Source organism: Poecilia mexicana, unplaced genomic scaffold (genome assembly GCF_051168715.1).
Source record: "Poecilia mexicana isolate PSO_F unplaced genomic scaffold, ASM5116871v1 scaffold_2, whole genome shotgun sequence".
In the NCBI taxonomy this organism is placed as follows: domain Eukaryota; kingdom Metazoa; phylum Chordata; class Actinopteri; order Cyprinodontiformes; family Poeciliidae; genus Poecilia; species Poecilia mexicana.
Genome location: NW_028263371.1, coordinates 18,835,737 through 18,855,586, shown reverse-complemented (window position 1 = coordinate 18,855,586; position 19,850 = coordinate 18,835,737). Strand labels below are relative to the sequence as shown.

The window sequence follows — 19,850 nt, the reverse complement described above, 5'->3', positions numbered from 1 at the left end:
AATATAAATACCTCGGTGTTCATCTGGACAACAGACTGGACTGGAGATGCAGCAGTGAAGCAACTATAAGAAGGAACAGAGCAGACTGGACTTGTTGAGGATGATGAGATCATTCAGGGTTTGTACCAAGATGCTGTAGCTGCTGTCGTCTGTTGGGGCAGCAGCATCAGATACAGGGATTTATAAAGGCTCAACAACCTGATAAAGAAGGCCAGTTCTGTTCTGGTTCTGGTGACGACTGTGGAAACTCTGAAGATGATAATGCAAAGAAGGATTCTTTATAGGATCAAAAAAATTATAGATAATCTTGACCATCCTATTTATAAGACTGTCTTGGGAAGACAGAGCATCTTCAGTCAGAGGCTTCATCAGATCTCCTGCAGTGCAGACTGCTGCAGGAGATCTTTCCAGCCAACAGCCATCACCATCTTCAATAAGTCTTTGAAGAATTTAAATTAATCAGCCAAAACAACATTTATTTTCCCTTTGGAAGTAATAAAGTATTTTTGAATTGAATTGAATTTTGAATACATCTACAGAATGTTAATGTCACAGGAGGCAGGTTCCAATATCTGTAGAGTTAGAATGTATTTAATAGACTTCCTAAACCAGGGATAGAAAAGAGCATAGATAAGTGGATTCAGGCATGAGTTAAAATAAAATAACCAGATCCCAAAATTTGAAAGGAGGTCACTGGACAACAATTCCTGTCCTGCAAAAGCCGGATAGAAATAAGGACAGAAGCTAAGTATAAACACAATGACAACAACACCAAGAGCTGTAGCTGCTTTTCTCTCAGACTTCTTAGCAGTTATGCGAACTGAGCCTTGTATACTGACAGCTGCAGTTTGAGACCTCATGGCTCGAGCCTGAGACACAGCCACCACAAACACTCTCATGTACAGAACTAGAATAACTGTAATAGGAGCAAAAAAGGTGAGTACGACATCAAATGTTCCTGCAAGAATATCAATCAAAAGTACACACTCCCCATAACAGGAGTTAAATCTGTCTGGATCTTTCAAATGGTCCTTCATAATCACACTATTGTAAAACGCAGAGCAGCCCCAACACAGACAGATACAGATTTGAACTCTGCTTTGTGTCACTTTAACATGGTAACTCAAAGGGTCACAGATGGCTATATATCGGTCAACTGATATGAGCACCATGTTTCCTACTGAGGCAGATGTAAGGAGAAAAGAGGTGTAGTTAAAGAGAGCACACATGAGGCTTCCCAAAAGCCAGCAGCCTCCAGTCAGCAGGATTCTAATGGGCATCAGCAGCAGCCCAACAAGGAAGTCTGAGACAGCAAGAGAAAGGAGGAACAGGTTGGTGGGAGTGTGGAGCTGCCTGGAAGAAAAGAAAAGCAAAGGTCAGCACAATAACTTCAACAAGTGATACAGAATGTACAGTTGTATATTTTCATAAATTTCAAATATACATACTCCACAATTCAATGAAATGCCCTTTTAGAGCAAAACTATGTATAATGCTATAGAAAGGAGGAATGGCCAAAATGTTGTGTGCATAAATTAACTACCCAGCCAACTGATGACAACACAATGAGCAGGAAACAATATACACAGTAATTCACTATTTCAGTTTATGATAATGCCTGAAGTTGGAGATAGAGACGATGACCAGCAAGTTGAGAGTCACAGTCAGTAAAGACACGCAGGACAGCATAATGTAAAGCAAAATGTTCTCAGAAGGAAAGTGCCGGGGCCTTCTGCAGGAAGTGTTGATTAGCTGTGGAAAGCACAGCCCAGCTTCACTCAAAGCCTCCATCGTCAGAGAGAAAACAGCAGCTGAGCTGCTTCTGTGGTCTGCTGACCGTCTGACTAAATGCTGCTTTATAGAACCTGTTTAGTTTCCTCCTCCCACTTCTCAGTACAGTGTATGACGTAATTACACACACAACAAACAATTGCAAAAGAACTATTTTAATTGTATTCCTTTTTAAGCCTTAACTTGATTTTTGTTTTTACTCTAAATGTAGTAGTAAAGAATACTTTCACATGTTTCAGGAGGTTAAAAATGTGCACATCAAGAAATACTTGTGTTACTTGATTTTCTTTCTTACATGTGTTTTGGCAATGTTGCACCAAAGCACAAACAAGAGAACACAAGTCTCACAAAGGTTTAGCGGGACAAAGGGAATTCGACAAATTCTGGTGATTACAACAGAAAACGGCATACAGGCAAGGTAACATGCAAACATGAAAACAAGCATGGCACCAAATGGAAGGATCTAATGAGAAAGGGGGAAAAAATTAAATACCTCTAACTGCTGGGTACTTATTTAAGAGCAACATAAACAAAACAGAAGAGAAATACACATGGAAAAGACATTGGTGGTCCTCACAGCTCAGAGCCACTCCAGCCTTGTAGCCATCATGGGAGGTCTTGCACTGGCTTCCCATGGCCATTGTGAATGCTCTCATGCCAGTCATGCACTCCTCCACTAGGTGGCACATTTTGTGAATCTTCCAAACTGCCTACAGTCCAGTTCTTCGAAGCCCCATAGAGGACCAGAAATCCTCCTGGAGGACAAAATGACCACTTCTCCTCTATCTGCTACTTTCTCCTGCTACTCTCCATTGTCTGCAGTTATTGGTGGCAGCCAGCAAAAGCAGATGGAAACTGTGACACTATCCCAATATGATAAACATGCAAATAACATGTGCCAAGTAAAATTATGAAGATAAAAAATGAAATTAGTGCAAGGGAACAATTAGTTATGCCAGAAAACCTGGTTGGTCTTTAAAAATGTGGCTGAACTGGGCTCGAATTTTAGATCAGAGCTGCAGAGGTTCAGCTAATATTTTAGATTTTCATGTCTCTTCATTCAGTGTTTTATGATATGAATGGATGTTGTAGCAACATAAAGGAGCTGGTAGTTTTTAATATTCTAATATGTTTTGAGTTATATGGGCCTAAAATATGTCAGTTCTTTGAAATAAACAACTTTTTCCAGTTGAAGATCTAAAGTTTAGATTTACCTTGAAAAACCTCGTTATGTTGCAACAAAGCTGATAATGTTGCTGAAGCTTCAATCCAGATTAGCATCACTCAGAATGCTCACGCCAGCACACAGAGGCTGAACATCCAGATTAATGTTTAGATTTCCCTCTCTGCCTCTATGAAGCCTTTCTGCTCTGATGACCAAAGGCTAAATCTGAAATAAAATGACAGAAAAAAAGTAGCAGATAAAAAAGCTTAAAGTAGGAAGTCTTCAGAGTCTGGAGCCACATCCTGGTCATATCAAGAGAGGAAGTTTCACTCCACATTCAGAGGAAACATGGACCAAACAGCTCTGATGCTGCTTCTGTGTCTCTGCAGCTCAGGTAGGACTCCACTTTCATCAAACACTAATATTCACTAGAGTTAAAATTATAAATGATCAGGGCCGTGCAGAGGTGCAGGGGCTCAAAAAGGGCACATTTAGCCACATTTTAAGACAGAATATTAAGAAGTCACACATCTTTCAGAGTTTAATAAACAAAGATAAATTACAAATGGTGAGATATACAACTGGAGTTATTACATTTTATAATAAAAACATAACAGCTGCCATGTAATATTAAATATATTGTTCTCTTCCAAAAACTGCATGTTGATCATGGTAAGAACCTTTATTTCTTTGTTCTTACCTACAGTCCTCGTTCTGACCCAGTTGGTCAACAATCCAATAGGGGTGTAGCGATACAATAATTTTACAATACGATATATGATATTCTGGTCACAATACGATATGTATCACAATATTTGTTGAGCAATACAATTTGCTACGATTCAGTGGATTTTTACGATTTTCTGAAAGATTTCAGAAGGACAGAGTGATTTTAGTGACATTTTGTGTTCCATAGACTTGAATTTAGTTAACTGAAAACTAATAAAAAGCACCAACTACACAATACCTGACTCTGATTGGACAGTTTAACAGTCTGCAGCTGGACAAAATGAATCAAAGACGCAGTGAGAGAATTAGTTTCTGTCATTTAATTCATGTGGATTTGACATAAAACTCAAAAGTTTAAACGGTAATCCAGGAGCATAGTGGGGAGATTATCAGCCTATGTAGAGTCTCAATATGCAAATGATTGCACTTATGTTTTTTCTTTTGGACACTGTGGCTGCATTTTGGAGTAGAAATGCAGCCACAAATGCAGTCTTTTGGACTATGGGGAAAAAGGCTTTTCTACCTTGGCTCCCGGAGTTAGCCGTGGCTGTTAGCTGCTTTCTTCTAACTGCTAAAGCAGTGGCTCCGCCTCACCACGTAGTGATCGACTCCCTGCAGCTACGCAGCGCCGCTATTCCCCTGCTTGGATCTCTGAATAGCTGCCTCTCAGACTGCCAGGATCTCATAGTACTCTCAGTCTCTGATACTCTTTGTCTGTTGCTAACAAGAATTATTATCATGGAAATCCTCACTGCGCCGCGGATTCCGGCTGGGGGTTTTTCCTCTTCGTCTTCCTGCTCAAAACAAAGCGCCGCTTCGCGCCCGGATGTTATCAACCCTTGTTCATTCTTCAGGCAATCCTTTATATACAGAACAGAAACCGCTAAGCTAAAAACTAATTACGAAGTGAATGCTACCAGTCGAAATTTGCATTAATTCGCGATCTCACTGCTTTTGCAGCTGCTCCGTTCGCACCGCTTCTCCGTTCCTCTTATCTTTCACGATTACTTGCGCAACTTTACTTCGTTTCTCAGCAACAAAATACAGCCCATCGTTATTTATTGAAGATTTTACATTTCCAAAAACACGGGAATCTAATGTTTCGTTTAGTTTTGTACATTTGGAAGCTTATTCCCTCTCACATAATCGGAAAAGTCGGGGAATGGTGGCGCTTGACATTTCTCTGACATTCGGAAAAATATGGTTTACTCATTTTAGCATAACTCCGGTTATACTTGGCCTATTAACACAATTTAAAAACTGGTGTGTAGTTTATAATGTGCACTTTAAGCTCAAGTTGAAAGTGAGACTGAGAGGTCGAGTCTTGCTGCAGCGTCGTAACAAACAAGACTTATAAAGAGCTATAAGGCTATGGACTCCCATGGTTTAACGGATCGATACTCGCGGATGAAAAACCGATACTTTCCGAGGGCGGAAAATATTGATATATATCGCCGAATCGATTTATTTATACGGCCCTACAATCCACCACCTTTGGCTGCTTGTAGCAGGTCCTTTCTTTTTTGTTTCTGACGTCTTTCTTTATGTGGCATCTTTGAACTGAAAAAAGCAAAATATAATGAATTATGATCAGAACACTATACTAAACCACACTACCAATTATTTACCCTTGTGTTTAAACCAATATGTTTTTCAGTTCGTTGCACAACATAATATTAATTTAAGAGAAAATGAGACCTCTGCTTTGGGGTTCAATTTGTTTCACAATTATTCTGTAAAAAAACTAACCTCAATTAAATAAAATTGTGATCAAAACATTTTTAATTGTAACATTTTTTAAAACAAAAAAAGTTTGGCTTAAAACACTTATTTAAATTAAAATCACAATTTTTTGTCTCATGAAGTGAAAAAAATTATTAGTAAAAAACTTTTTTTGCACATGTCACAAATCTTTTCTTGCTATTCAAAGTTTTTGTTTGTGATTCAAAGTTTTGCTTGCGATTCTCACATGGGGGGCAGGGCCTAAATATCGCAACAAAAGATTCCTGACGTGTGTTCCTGAGACAAAAAATGAGATATTTAATTTAAAAAGAAGTTTTTTTAAACAAAACTTTTAGTTTCAAAAAATAAATCATTACAATTCCAAATGTTTTGATAACAATTTACTTAACGGTTAGTTTTTTTTGGGGTTTTTTTTCCATTGAATAATTGTGAAACAAATTTAGCTGCATACTCTGTGAACCAGAGTATACAGTTAATTTCATTTCATTATCCCCTTTATTAATGACACACTTTTATTGGACAGGAGCAGCTTGATTGAATATTACATGCATTATATCTGTCATGATAGTTCAGAGTGAGTTATTTTTAATTCTAAATGAATATCCTTGTTGGACTTTTATTTAAGTGCTATTCTCCTTCAAGATACATTTACCTAACGGTTGAATAAATGCCTCTAGAATAAACACCTCTCTGCTTAAACCGCTACTCCCTGCTGAAGCAGAAATGACACAACGTTCAACGTTTCCGTTATCTAACATGTATCAATCAAATTTTATTTGTACAGCACATTTCAGTAGCAAGGCATTTCAAAGTGCTTTACATTATTAAAAACAAAACAGTCATGTAACATAGAATAAACAGTAAAAAGAGAAAGTATAATAAATAAATAAATAAAATAAAGAAAGATAAATAAATAAATAAATAAAAAATAAAGATAAAAAACATTAAACTTTAAAGCCCCTACCCCTTTTCTACCATTAGGACTTTAGTTGAAACGCCATCAATTGGGACACTTTCAAGAAGGGGGGATGGCACCTGCGCCCTCCCTGGGGGGCTTTACATCTTTAAAAACTAAACACAGAGTCATAAACAGTAAAGAAGATGAATAAATAAGAAAAAATAGATAAAGAGATGAAAAATAAAGATAAAAACATTAAAATCCCACTTAATTTAGCCATAAACAACTCAAAACAGGGGTTTTTAAGTTGAGATTTAAAGGCACCCAGTGTTTCAGCTGTTTTACAGTTTTCTGGGAGTTTGTTCCAAATTTGTGGTGCATAGAAGCTGAATGCTGCTTCTCTTCATTTGGTTCTGGGGATGCAGAGCAGACCAGAACCAGAAGACCTGAGGGGTCTAGACGGTTGGTACGACAAGAGATCTTTAATGTATGGCGCCAACCCGTTTAGTGATTTATAAACTAACAACAGCATTTTAAAGTCTATTGATTGAGCTACAGGGAGACAGTGATGGGACTTTAAAACTCGTGTAGCCAGTCTGCTCCACTTTATTCACCACAAACATTTTTTTTAAATTCACCAAAAACTGTCCTGTAATCTGCAATGTTCGCTATGTTGAGCTCTGAAGTTAGCCACCTTATCTCACTGTGCGAGAGGCAACTGCGTCATGGGCAAAAGGTCAAAGGTAACAAGCTGACCGGAGGGGCTCATTATGTTGTTTTTCTTAAAAAAATACAACAAAAAACAAAATAATTATGTGTCAGAGGGCTTACGAAATAATAATAAATAAATAAAAAATTTACCAAAAGGGCACTTGGGGATAAGGAGCAAAAGGGGCAGGTGCTCAAGCCCCTTTAACCTCCCCGCCCTCTGCACGTGCCTGAGAACATCAGTGCTCATCTCCATCCATTGTAAGATTTTTATTTCTAATTCGCCTTGGGATTCCCCCAGAGGAGCTGGAAGAAGTGGCTGGGGAGAGGGAAGTCTGGGCCTCCCTTCTGAAGCTGCTGCCCCCGCGACCCGACCCCAGATAAGCAGCAGAAAATGGATGGATGGATATTTAGGAAAAAATTAAATAACGTGGAACAAAAAGAGCATTTTAGAAGTAGTGCTTAGTCTTTCTGGCAAGACTAGATTTTTGCCCCGGTGAGTCATTATTGGCTGTTGAAGGGGAAGGTGTTTCCATACATTTTAAAAAATAATAATAAACAGATGTGTCAGACTAAACATGTTGCTGATAAACCAAATAACTTTCTTAATAAAATGGATGCAACAACATGTATCAATGGGAGATTAGAAAGAAGGTAGACAGACTCCATTCAGAAAACACCATGAATGCATTAACTAATCAGCTCACTGACAGAAAACCAGGACATTAAACCAATTTCCAAGTTTTATTCACCTTCAGAGAACAGAATGTGCCTCCCCTGAACGCACGTCACTGTTCTGAATATTTCTAAAAGTCATCAGTTGACTGCATCCAACATGTCATATCACATGGAATCAAAGAAACGAGACACAGCTGGGAACATGACTGAAAATGAATCGATCACCAAACCACTGGAGACAGTGGATCAAAAAGGGGACAGACAGCCACCTGAGAGTAAGTCCAAGGAGAAGAAACGTTGTAAAGAGGAACCTGTGAATTCTGCAACAAAGCCGGTCATCGAAAACAAATCCATCACAGAATCACAGAAGGAAAACGGGAACAACAAAGACAAAAGACAAAGTGCATCAAGAAGAAGCCACTGCTTTGGAAATCTTTCCCTGAGTCAGACGCTTGTATTGATCTAACATTTTTTACTGAAAACGATGTCAACAATAACGGTCCTCTGCCTGAAAAACAAAGTGATCAGGCAGGTTTGCCCAGCAGCAGAATGAAGACATTTTGGAAAATGCTCTCCAACTCAGAGCCTCACATAAATGTACGTTTTTTTTCCTGAAAATATCAAAACCCAAAACGTTTCAATGCCAGCAAAGGAACGTGACGAGGCGGCTTCCTTGAAAAAGGAAAGTTATTCCAAGAACGCTGGGATTTCTACAGCACAGCCAGTCACCAAAAAGGACTTTGTCTTCAAACCGCAGGAAACTCTGGATAAAAACAGGGAGAAATGTCCATCTATGGCTAAGCCCAGGGACAATAATCAAAGAGAAAATTTAACTGAGGTTCCTGATAATCAAACAGCGAGTAAAGAAAAGTGTACATGTCTTGCCAAATTTGAGGAGTCTGAATTGGAGTATACGAGAGTCCAGAAATATTTAATGAAACAGCTCGACGAGATGTTTGGTATAAATCAGAAACTAAATGCTCAACATAGACATCAGAAAGATACGATGAGGAATGGAGTCTCAGAGAGAAGACAAAGCAGCAATTCAGTGTTTTCTCTTCAAATTCAGAGAGACATAAGAGAACACACAGAGCGGAGAACAGTTCGTCATCAATCTGATTCAGTACAAACAGACATGGCTGTACAGGCAACCAGTTATCAGGAAAAAACGGTCAGTCGAATGATATCTACCCAAACTGAGATGTATGTGATGGAAACCAGCAGTCAGGTAAAACCGGATCATAAAACAATTTCGACCCAAACTGAGATCAATGTGTTGGAAACCAGCAGTCAGGTAAAACCAGACCTTCGAACAATTTCGACCCAAACTGAGAGAGATGTGATGGAAACCAGCAGTCATGTAAAACCGGATCATAAAACAATTTCGACCCAAACTGAGCTCTTTCCATTGCTCAGAGAACAGCCCTCTGAAACCCAACTAAATGAGCATCAGGAACAGCAGAGCAAGCTGTTCAAGAGATCTGCAGATCAGGACAGTAGAGTCAGCAATGAAAGCTGCCTCTACTTTGGAAACCCTCAGTCAAGAAAATGTTTCTGTAGCATATAGTGAACAAGAGATTTCAGTACCAGAAATAGTTGGAGATCCAACAGCTAACATTAAAAATGAGATTCATTCAAATGACACAATTATCAGTAAACCACAGGCAGCAATCGAAAAGAAACAGTTTCCACAGAAGGGTAGAATGACCTAAGGGAAAAACAGAGACCATCACCTCCACAGACAGAGGTTACATTAATGGAAGATGTAATCCAAACACCACCTCAGGAATCTGAACTTCAAGCAGCTGAAGAGTCAGCAGAGCAGAACAATGACTATGAACAAGAGAGGCCCAAGAAAAAGATTTCTTCTGGAGGCGAATCAAAAAGACTTTAACACCATCGTGTCTCCGCCAGTTCAAAGACAGATCTGAAGTCCATCCAGAGTAGACATCAGCTTATATCTCTAGTAAATTTGATTTAAAAGGGGGTGGCTGATTGGTGGGAACGGGAATTGGACATTTTAATATTAAAAAGAAGGACTGCACGGTGGGAAATGTCTCTCCGTGTAGGTGTGGGTTCACTCCGGGCGCTCCGGCTTCCCCCACGTTCAACAACGTCAGTACTCATCTTCAGCCACTGAAAAATCTGAAGACGTAACAGGAAAGGTTCCTGTAGAATTGGAAACAACAGGAACTGGAAAAAGAGCTGCTGTTATTGTTAATTGGACATTATAATATTAAAAAGAAGGACTGCACAGTGGGAAATGTCTCTCTGTGTTAGTGTGGGTTCACTCCGGGTGCCCCGGCTTCCCCCAGGTTAAACAACATCCAGGGTCGTGCAGAGACCAGTAAATGGGCAGGAGCTCAATAAACAATGATAAATTACAGATGGTGAGTGTGAGGGTTCTTACATTGACCAGCCAGAGAGACGATGAATGGAATCTAAAAATAATCTTAATATTATTACAAAAAAGTTAAAAAATAATTAAACAATGAAGAATTGGGCCCAAAAACTGAGGTCAGCATAACAAACTACAACTCAGGTGGTAACACAAAGAACTCAAGCACAAAACTGACCTAACAAACAAGACATGAGGGGAACTTAAACAGTGGCTGATCAGACCACTGCTGACACACAACGGGTAATTAAACATACAAAAACTTAAACAAATACTAATCAATACAATACCAAATCTTTAAACAAAACAAACATTAGAATGAAACTACCAAATAGAAGAAACATTAAAGAAATGGTCAAATTAAATTGAAGAAAACCAAATTTCCTCGTCCCCTGGCAAACAGATGGAATGACCTGCTGAGGAGGTTTGCCAGCCATATAAGGACGACAATTAGCTGGAGCTCTTCTGTGATCCTCCAGCAGCAGCTCCAAAGGAAACTGGTAACTCAAAACAAATAAATTAATTTATTGCATTTAACAAAAATATAAAAAACTGACAAATGAAGTTAACTAAATGTCTGCACTGCAAATAGTTATCTCAAAAGTCAGACTAATGAAAATTATTTTTAAAAATAAAAATCTAATTCACTAATTAATATCTAAACTAATGTTAAGGATAAACAAAAAAAAAAGATCACCATTCAGGTCTGTGTGACAGTAGGGTCAGCTGTCACAGTGAGATATACAAGTAGAGTTATTACATCTTAACATAATAAAAACATAACAGCTGCTTTGTAATATTAAATATATTGTTCACTAGCAAAAACTGCATGTTAATCATGGTAAGAACCTTTATTTCTATGTTCTTACCTACAGTCCTCGTTCTGACCCAGTTGGTCAACAATCCACCACCTTTGGCTGCTTGTAGCAGATTCTTTCATTTTTGTTTCTGACGTCTTTCTTTATGTGGCATCTTTGAATTGAAAAAAGCAAAATATAATGAATTATGATCAGAACACTATACTAAACCACACTACCAATTATTTACCCTTGTGTTTAAACCAATATGTTTTTCAGTTCGTTGCACAACATAATATTAATTTCAGAGAAAATGAGACCTCTGCTTTGGGGTTCAATTTGTTTCACAATTATTCTGTAAAAAAACTAACCTCAATTAAATAAAATTGTGATCAAAACATTTAATTGTATTTTTTTTTAAACAAAAAAAAAGTTTGGCTTAAAACACTTATTTAAATTAAAATCACAAATTTTTGTCTCGTGAAGTGAAAAAAATTATTAGTAAAAAACATTTTTGCACATGTCACAAATCTTTTCTTGCTATTCAAAGTTTTTGTTTGTGATTCAAAGTTTTGCTTGCAATTCTCACATGGGGGCAGGGCCTAAACATCCCTGATGTGTGCAAATAAAAGTTAATGTTTTACAAATAACATTTTAAGTTCAAGAGACAAAAATGAGTTAATTTTAAAAAAGTTTTTTTAAACAAAACTTTTAGTTTAAAAAAATAAATGATTACAATTCCAAATGTTTTGATAACAATTTACTTAACTGAGGTTAGTTTTTTTTTTCATTGAATAATTGTGAAACAAATTTAGCTGCATACTCTGCAAACCAGACTCTAAACTTACTTAATGTCTGAATTGAGTTTTATCCCCTTTATTAATGACACACTTTTAATGGACAGGAGCAGTTTGATTGAATATTACATGCATAATATCTATCTTGGTAGTTCAGGGCGAGTTATTTTTAATTCTAAATTCTATTCTATTCTCCTTCAAGATACATTTACCTAACGCTAGAATAAATGCAGCCAAGGACGTTATAAGACATTTATCCATTATGGAGATGATCGGTTTTGGACGGGCGATGTGTCCCTATTTCATAAGCGATACTGAATAACTGCTATCATTAACTACACAGGGAAGACGCTTTTCAGTTATCTTGCTTTGCTAGCAGAGTCGCTAGCTAGCAGCTCGCTAATAGCACAACAGCAGCCTAATGTCTGTATGGTAAAATACTGAATCGATAGATAAGAACAGTTTTTCCTCACCTGGCTGTCTCCTCCCGCTCAGTGGTTCTTCAGAGAAAAGCAGAGGCCTGTCAGTGTCTGTTGTATTTCATTACCTCTCTGCTTAAACCGCTGAAGCAGAAACGATACGTTCAACGTTTTCCGTCATCTGACAAGCAGCAAGTCTACTCCACTTTATTCACCAAAAACGTTTTTTTTTTAATTCACCAAAAACTGATCTGTAATCTGGAACGTTCGCTACGTTGAGCTCCAGTTAGCCGCCTTATCTAACTGCGCGAGAGGCAACTGCGTCATGCGTCACGGGCAAAAGGTCAAAGGTAACAAGGTGACCGGAAGGCTTATTATGTTGTACAAAAACAACAACAATAATAATAATAATAATAATAATAATAATAATAATAATAATAATAATAATAATAATAATAATAATAATAATAATAATTTTAGTACATATTATTATGTGTCAGAAGAGGGCTTCGGAAATTAAATTAAATAAAAAATAAAAAATTGCACCAAAAGGGCACATGGGGGCAAAGAGCAAAAGGGGCAGATGCTCAAGCCTCTTTAACCTCCCCGCCCTCTGCACGTGCCTGACAACATCAGTGCTCATCTGCTCGTCATCCGCCGCTCTGTTGTGACAACTAGAAGCGGTACTGACGTCACGCGTCGAGACTTTGCTAGCTGGCTAAAGATTTCTGTGAAACGTAGAACAAGAGCGACGCCAAGTGTAATAAACTAAATTTTGTCACACCCTCATCATGTCTTTGTCAAAGCCAAAGCCTGAAGTTCGTGTATTGGATAAATAATTAAATGTTGATGACGTTTGAGGATATTTTTAAAATGTTTTTTGTGGAATCCTTTATGCGGCCCAGCCTCACCCAGACTCCGCCTCCTGCATCCCCTGGGTAAATTGAGTTTGAGACCCCTGTTTTCCACATATGATGGGATTTTGTATAGAGTTAGCATCAGAGCTCATTTATGGCCTTTTACCTCAATTGCCAGGAATTTACAAGTTAAAATGACCTAAATCAATTTTCTTAAAGTTTTTATGAATCCTGATATATTGTAGCAACCCCTCCTCAGATTTTATGTTTTCTATTCGCACTTAAAAATTGTAATTAGGAGGGGCTGATTCAATTAGTACAGATTATTGAATTGGTGCAGATTATTGCACCAGTGTCAATTGGTGCGATAATCAATTATTGCACCAATTGACACCTGACAGAAACATGGTTGATAGAAACCATGTTTCTGGTTTCTATCAACCAGAAACATGGTTGATATCCAACCATGTTTCTGTCAGGAACACAGCATCAATATTCTGCTCAGTGATGAAGTCAGTAACTAATACTCCTCTTGCTGATAGTGATCTTAAGTTTAGCAGAACCAGTTTAGTGACTTGGTGGCAGAGAGTTTATGAATTTAAGGTTTGATTTTAGACTGATGCATTCAGTTTTTCTGTTTTTTTGTAGATTGTCTTTTAGTGATCTGCTCAGATGGGGTCTTGTTCATACTGCTGGAGGGTCAGACTCATTCTGGAGGAAGACGGTTGTTAAGCGAATGTCTGGAACCCATCTCAGGCCGCTGAGGCACATAATGATGATCACTCTGCAATCAGAATCAGTTGGATTTGACAACTTTTCACGTAAAACCAATGAATTTAACTTTGGTTTGTCTCAGTAAAGACATAAAATATAAAAGGATAGAAAAGGTGAATAATAATTTCAGTTCTTACTACAGAGCCTAAATAACGTTTAGGTCTGGGCTTTAACTAGGCCATTCCAACATAAAGAAGCTTTGATCAGAACCATCCATGATAGCTCTGCCTCTAAGAGAAGATCAAATAAACACGATCAGCAGGATCCTGTCAACACATCCTAAATCAATCTGTCTTTGCTTTTTGTAACCCAACATGTAAATGTTGTTTCTTCCAGCGCTGTCCGATGAAGTCAGACTGGTAGCAGGAAGTAATTGTTGGAGTGGCAGACTGGAGAAGAAGGGTCAGAGATACTGGAAACCAGTGGATTATTGGAACTGGAATTTTACATCAGCATCTGGAGTTTGTAGACAGCTCCACTGTGGATCTATGGTGTCGTCATATAGAGATGAGGACTACAATGTAGAGATCATCTGTTCAGGTGATTTCATATCCTGGTCATTGTTTTAATGTTCTGCTTCCAACTCTACTCCACTTCCAGCTCAGTCTGGGCTTCTTCCCCTTCACCTGGATTTCCTCTGGTAGAATTTCTACTGGACCAATCAGCGAACAGAAGGAGAAGTTTGAACAATGACCTTGATTTTCTGTGTTATTTGAGAATCATAGTCTGCCTGTAGTTTTAGCAATGGCAGCGGAGGAAGTTCAGTCCATGTTGGCCACACTTCCAAATACTGAATTAACATTAACAGCCGCCTCATTTGGCTCGGCTCTTCTTTCTTTTGAGGTGGACAAATTGTTGTAAGGTAATATTTGCTGGTTATATTGTCTTCATTCTAAATGCTAGTTAGCTAGCTAAATGCTAGCTGCATGAGAACCAGAACGTCTCTCCCTCATCCTTGGTATAAAACTCATGTTGTCTCTGCCTGAAAGAGTTTTCAATCGAAAATGTTTCACAATTTATTGTCTTATATGCTCTTTGTATTGTGCACAATATGCGAATGAACCTGGTTGAGTGATTTCATCTAACAGTGCTTGGTAATAGATTTTCTCAATAACACGTTTGCAGCCCAGGAAACTTCCGGTAAACTTCTTAGTGTGGATCTGGTGCATTGCATGTCTCGGACAAATGTTAGCAGCTGGGTAAAATTTCAAACCTCAACACAGTCCAGACTCTCCGGATGAATCAAAGAGTAGTGCAGAGTGGCTGGTTTTTACCAGATTAGTGATTCAATGAACTTTGATTAGATTAAAGGGGAACCAGTGGAGCAGATTCAGGGTTACGAAAACCTCGATGTCACTGAGAAGAAGCTGACAGCCAAGAGGCTGATCAAAGATTGCACTTCCTCCACTAATTAAAGATTAAAGATAAAAAGACGATGATAGTTTTCTATTATTCTGTGATTAAATCTGTCCTCACATTTGCTTTTATCAACTGGTTCAGCAGCCAATCAGTAGAAGACAAGAAAAGGGTGAAATATACAATATAATACATACAAATATAATACAAAAAAATGGGACACACACACACACACACCTAAAGAGAATTTAGAGAGATCAATTGACCTGACAGTCATGTTTTGGACTGAGGGAGGAAGCTGGAGAGAACCCACACAAGCACAGAGAGGATATGCAAACTCCTGGGTTTGAATCTCCAGGCCGGGATTCAGACTGATGTCAAAACTAAAGTCTATTGCACAGCCAAGCATATGCTGAAACAGGGAGACAAGTTTAATTGCTGTTTTATTAACTTATTATTTTTTCGCTCAAAAGCAGAAGAAGAAATCCCTCTTGAATCTTTTTCATCATAAATAAAAATGTGTGTTTTTTTTAAACTAATAATCAAGAGTACACAGTTAAAACACTACTTCATTTAATGCTTCATTATTTTGATATCAGAGGAGCCAGGCTTTAGTATCTGAAGAGAGACAATGAGCTTAATAGATTTTCTGAACCAAGGATAGAAGAAGGCATATATGACAGGGTTCAAGCAGGAGTTGAAATGTGCCAGCCAAATCTCAAAGGCTGCGGATGAAGCGTTCACCGGGGTGTCCGTGCCTTCCAGGGCTGGAAAAAAGTACGGACAGAAACAAATCAGAAACACAACTACGACAATACCGAGCGTTCTGGCCGCTTTCATCTCATTTCTCCTCACACCCAAAAGGCCAGGTTTGGCTGCTGCAGCTGTAATTTGGGAACGCAGCATTCGAGCCTGGGACAAAGCAACGACAAACACTTTGAAATACAGACATATGATGACAGTGATGGGCATGATGAAGGTGAAAATCATGTCAATTGTCCCTGCAACGTTACTAATGACAACCACACACTCTCCGAAGCAGGAGACGGACGCTCCAGGTTTTACCAAATGATCGTGTAGAAGAAGAAGCCTGTAAAAAACTGAGCCGATCCAGCACAGACTCACACAGACCTGCGCTGTGCTCTTAGTGACCTTGGTGGGGTAAAGCAGGGGGTCGCAGATAGCTACGTACCGGTCAAGTGCAATGAGAACCATATTCGCAACAGAAGCAGAGGTAATGATGTAGTCTATAATGTAATAGAGAGTGCACAGGATGTCCCCAAGAAACCAGCAGGCTTCTATGTAGATGATTTCAACCGGCATCAGCAGGAGGCCCACCAGGAGGTCAGACACCGCCAGAGAGAGGAGGAGGAGGTTGGTGGGGGTGTGGAGCTGCCTGTGGAGAGAGGAGAACTTCAGGATACATCCGTCCACCCAGCAAGGACTCACACCCAGTATGCTTGAAAAAAAAAAGAGATTAATAGCGACAGCAAAACTTATTGTTAGACCATGAAACACACCATTACTGAATCAGTTTCTTATACAAACAAATAATTTTAGATCAGTGTAAGTGCCTGAAATGGGAAATGGAAATGATGACCAGAAGGTTAAGGGCCACAGTGATGAGGGAGATGGAAGAAAGCAGAACATAAATCAGCATCACTGAGGAACGAGAGTGTGTTGGCTTCCTGCAGGAGGAGTTTAGCTGTGGAACACACAGCTCTGTTCCCTCCAGGGTTTCCATCATTAGACAGGAAAGCTGCTAACCTCTGCAAGCCTCAGACTCCAGCTCTTATAACTCTGGACCTTAAAACCCCTCCTTCTGGATTGCCTGGGAAACATGTTTTTTTCTGTGTGTTGTACACAATTCGTTAGGACTAGCATGAGCTTTTTACAATCCTGTGCAAATATATTAAAGGGCCAGTATTATGTAAAATCGACTTTGAGATTTGCATTATGTTATGATGTTACCTTCTCATCAAAAAGATACCTGGAGTTTCACCTCAATGCTTTTAAAGCTACACATGATGCTTTGGAAAGTTTTAGAAATCCTTTAATCTCCCCTGGCAACCATTCAACTGTGCATCTGTGGACCTAACTCCTCTATCAAGGCACAGCTCCTCCTTAGCACTGCATTTTCTGAGCTTCTGCCTCATAGAACAGTTCTCCCTGCAACGCCCCCTCTCAGCTCCTTCAGACTAGCCAGCAGCAATTAGCAAACACCTGGTGGAACTGCTCATCTGCTGAGCTCATTACAGGAGCTACTTCTCAGTGCAATGCTGCTAAAAATTTTGTTAAAGGGTTAATAAAGGAGCCATGTTGTGGTGACTTCCTGAAGGAGAAATGTAGGGATGTTAAATTAAATTAATTAATTTCAAGATGTTCAATTAGGAAGTAAAATTTTTTAAAGTGGTGTTTAATATATACATCATTTTTTTTAACGTCTGAAGTTAATATATTACTGTACTTTATTGTGAATTGTAATGGCACTGTGACTGGATTTACTGCATTTACTGCCCCTTTAATTATTTCATATTAAAATCAAAATTTACAATGTATTTGTGATTTGGTGGGAAAGACCCACAAAAAGTAAAAAATAATCAAGAAGCAGCAGGAAAATAACAAACATTAATCAAAATAAAAATCTGAACATTGTATATTCTGTATTGACTAATTCTCTTAGTCAATATAGAGACCATATTTTATTGTGATGGAGACTAATTAAATATCTGTGTTACAGTTTTCAGATTGATATTTGCAACAAATTTAAAAACCGTGTGTGTAAATGTCTGATGACCATGAGACTGAGGAAAGAAGTGTTAACATGTGTCACTCGTGAAGCGTAATAAATTTGAAAGTTGAGCTTCATAATCCAGAAAGAATCAGTGACAAAATACAGAGTAGACATCTTACAGCCAACCTCTAAGTATATGTTCATCAACTGCTTCAAAGTTTTCCAAGTACAGTAGAAATGAACCTCCAAACAGAAACAAAACTGTCTGAAAATAAAATAAATACTCTGGGAGTAGCTTATTTTGAAGGTTGCAGGGCGTTTTTCTTCCTTCATGCTTGACGTGGGGTGCTTCCGCAGAGTGGTGGTAAAATGTGGATGTTGTAAAAAAACAAAAGGAGCATTTTCATCAGCTACTGACATGAAGTGTGGACTGGAACGTGGCATTAAATAATATGCATATATTCTATTTCCTGCAGAATAGATTAGTGTGAAGTCTGAGGCTCACAGTTTGGAGACACCGATGTGAGACACAGATGTTTCCATTAAATAAGAAGTGCAATTAAAATTACACATTAATAAGTTTATTCATGATTTGTGCCAGTGGCAACATCCAGTAGTTGATCATGTGACTCGTGTGATGCAAAAAAAAAGTTTCCTTTGCAGTTTGCGAAATAAATCCATTTTGATGAGGCCAAAAAAACCGTACCCCTGTCCCAAAACGTTAGGTCAAAAATCAAGAATTTTTTTTCAAAATTGCAGAATTTCTATTAATCAAATTTAATCTTGAAATGTCATATTGTGCATTTATGTGGTCAATGGAAACACAGCTATTGTACCAGCTGCTGCATTGGTCAGTCAGACTTCAGCGAGGCTGCCATGCCATTCCATACCACTATGATTTTTATCTGAATATGAATATTTCTGCACTCATTATTTAATGCTGTTACCTCTACGTGGCATAAAAAGAGCTGAAAATTGAAGTTGAAAATGAGTTTAAACAAATGTAATAATTTGATCCGACTTGGTTTTGATGCATACGTTGACGTGTTTGTGACAATGACGACAACAGAGATTATACTGAAAACTTTTAATGATGTTTAGCTTTTTCCAGTGTAAAATAACTTCTTACTCCTACCATGAAAACAAACACATTGTATCATTACGAGCTCCACTGGGCTCTCAACACCTTCAGGTGTGAAGCTCATTAGTCGGGTGACTGACTGTGAACGTCTGTAGTGAGGGAAGTGTTCACACGTGTTTTCCTTAGTGTCAGCTGATGACATCGGCGAAGTCAGATGTGGGAACTGGAGGAGAAACAAAGCAATGAATTAAAAACATGATGCAATAATAACAAGTTTGTTTAGCTACTTTGCTTTCTGCCACAGCTTTAAACTTTCTGATACAGCTTGGAATACATGAGGACAGAACAGAACATTGTGGCAAAAGTTGGTGATAATCAGAATGATTTGGAGGAAAGTCCAAATATTTTTGCTCAAGTTTTGGTTCTTATTTTATTTTGAAACACTCCAATGGATGCCATCTCTGACCAGTCTCTTTCTTTCTTTCTTTCTTTCTTATTGCTAAACAAGCTTAAAGATGAGCTCTTATTAGAGTTCCTTAATCCTAACCTCTCTAACCGTAGATTATTGTTTAAAATTTATAGAAAACAACCTAAAACAGAGGGATTGATATCCTTTCATGTTGTGAAACTGGATACGGATTTGTCAGTCAACTTTAACCAAAACCTTTGGTCTCAGAGACGTCTAGAACTTTACAAATGACTATAAACTTTGATCTACAACTAATACAAAACAATATCCTTCATAGAGTACATGATACAGGCCAACCTGTTCATCTGTTCAGAGGTTCTGGTGCCAGATATGTGAAGATGTATTGAAGTGTCTAAAATGTAATATTTCCATCCTCTCCATGAGTTTACTTAGATGGCCAATGAGCCATGTGTGTGTGTGTGCGCGTGTGTGTGTGTGTAGCATGCAGACAAGGAA

General features: G+C 38.4%; 2 protein-coding genes across 7 annotated transcripts; both read right to left on the bottom strand.

Annotated features, from left to right (window-relative positions):
- Window positions 1–533: 533 nt before the first annotated feature.
- Window positions 534–3,368, bottom strand: LOC148160546 (trace amine-associated receptor 13c-like). 6 transcript variants are annotated; one of them, XM_088003947.1, is made up of 3 exons: window positions 3,358–3,368; window positions 1,619–1,777; window positions 534–1,353 (listed from the first exon to the last, which is right to left on the bottom strand). In XM_088003947.1, exons 1-3 carry the CDS (start codon window positions 3,366–3,368, stop codon window positions 534–536), a joined length of 990 nt encoding a protein of 329 aa, XP_087860073.1. The 6 variants fall into 6 exon arrangements, with proteins under 6 accessions (XP_087860073.1, XP_087860074.1, XP_087860068.1 ...); XM_088003948.1 differs by having other exon boundaries at window positions 534–1,354; window positions 1,713–1,777; XM_088003942.1 differs by lacking the exon at window positions 3,358–3,368 and having other exon boundaries at window positions 1,619–1,872.
- A 12,315-nt stretch (window positions 3,369–15,683) lies between these two features.
- On the bottom strand, window positions 15,684–16,857 carry LOC106930964 (trace amine-associated receptor 13c-like). Its single transcript, XM_015008842.2, has 2 exons — window positions 16,685–16,857; window positions 15,684–16,506 (listed from the first exon to the last, which is right to left on the bottom strand). Exons 1-2 carry the CDS (start codon window positions 16,855–16,857, stop codon window positions 15,684–15,686), a joined length of 996 nt encoding a protein of 331 aa, XP_014864328.2.
- Between the last annotated feature and the right edge of the window lie 2,993 nt (window positions 16,858–19,850).

What these genes read in the sequence shown, in the direction of transcription:
- LOC148160546 (XM_088003942.1), bottom strand. Translation starts at nt 1,791, where the DNA reads ATGGAGGCTTTGAGTGAAGCTGGGCTGTGCTTTCCACAGCTAATCAAC. An exon ending in GTCTCTATCTCCAACTTCAG is followed by an intron (nt 1,354 to 1,618) that starts GCATTATCATAA and finishes CTTTTCTTCCAG; the next exon opens with GCAGCTCCACACTCCCACCA.
- LOC106930964 (XM_015008842.2), bottom strand. Translation starts at nt 16,857, where the DNA reads ATGATGGAAACCCTGGAGGGAACAGAGCTGTGTGTTCCACAGCTAAAC. An exon ending in ATTTCCATTTCCCATTTCAG is followed by an intron (nt 16,507 to 16,684) that starts GCACTTACACTG and finishes CTCTCTCCACAG; the next exon opens with GCAGCTCCACACCCCCACCA.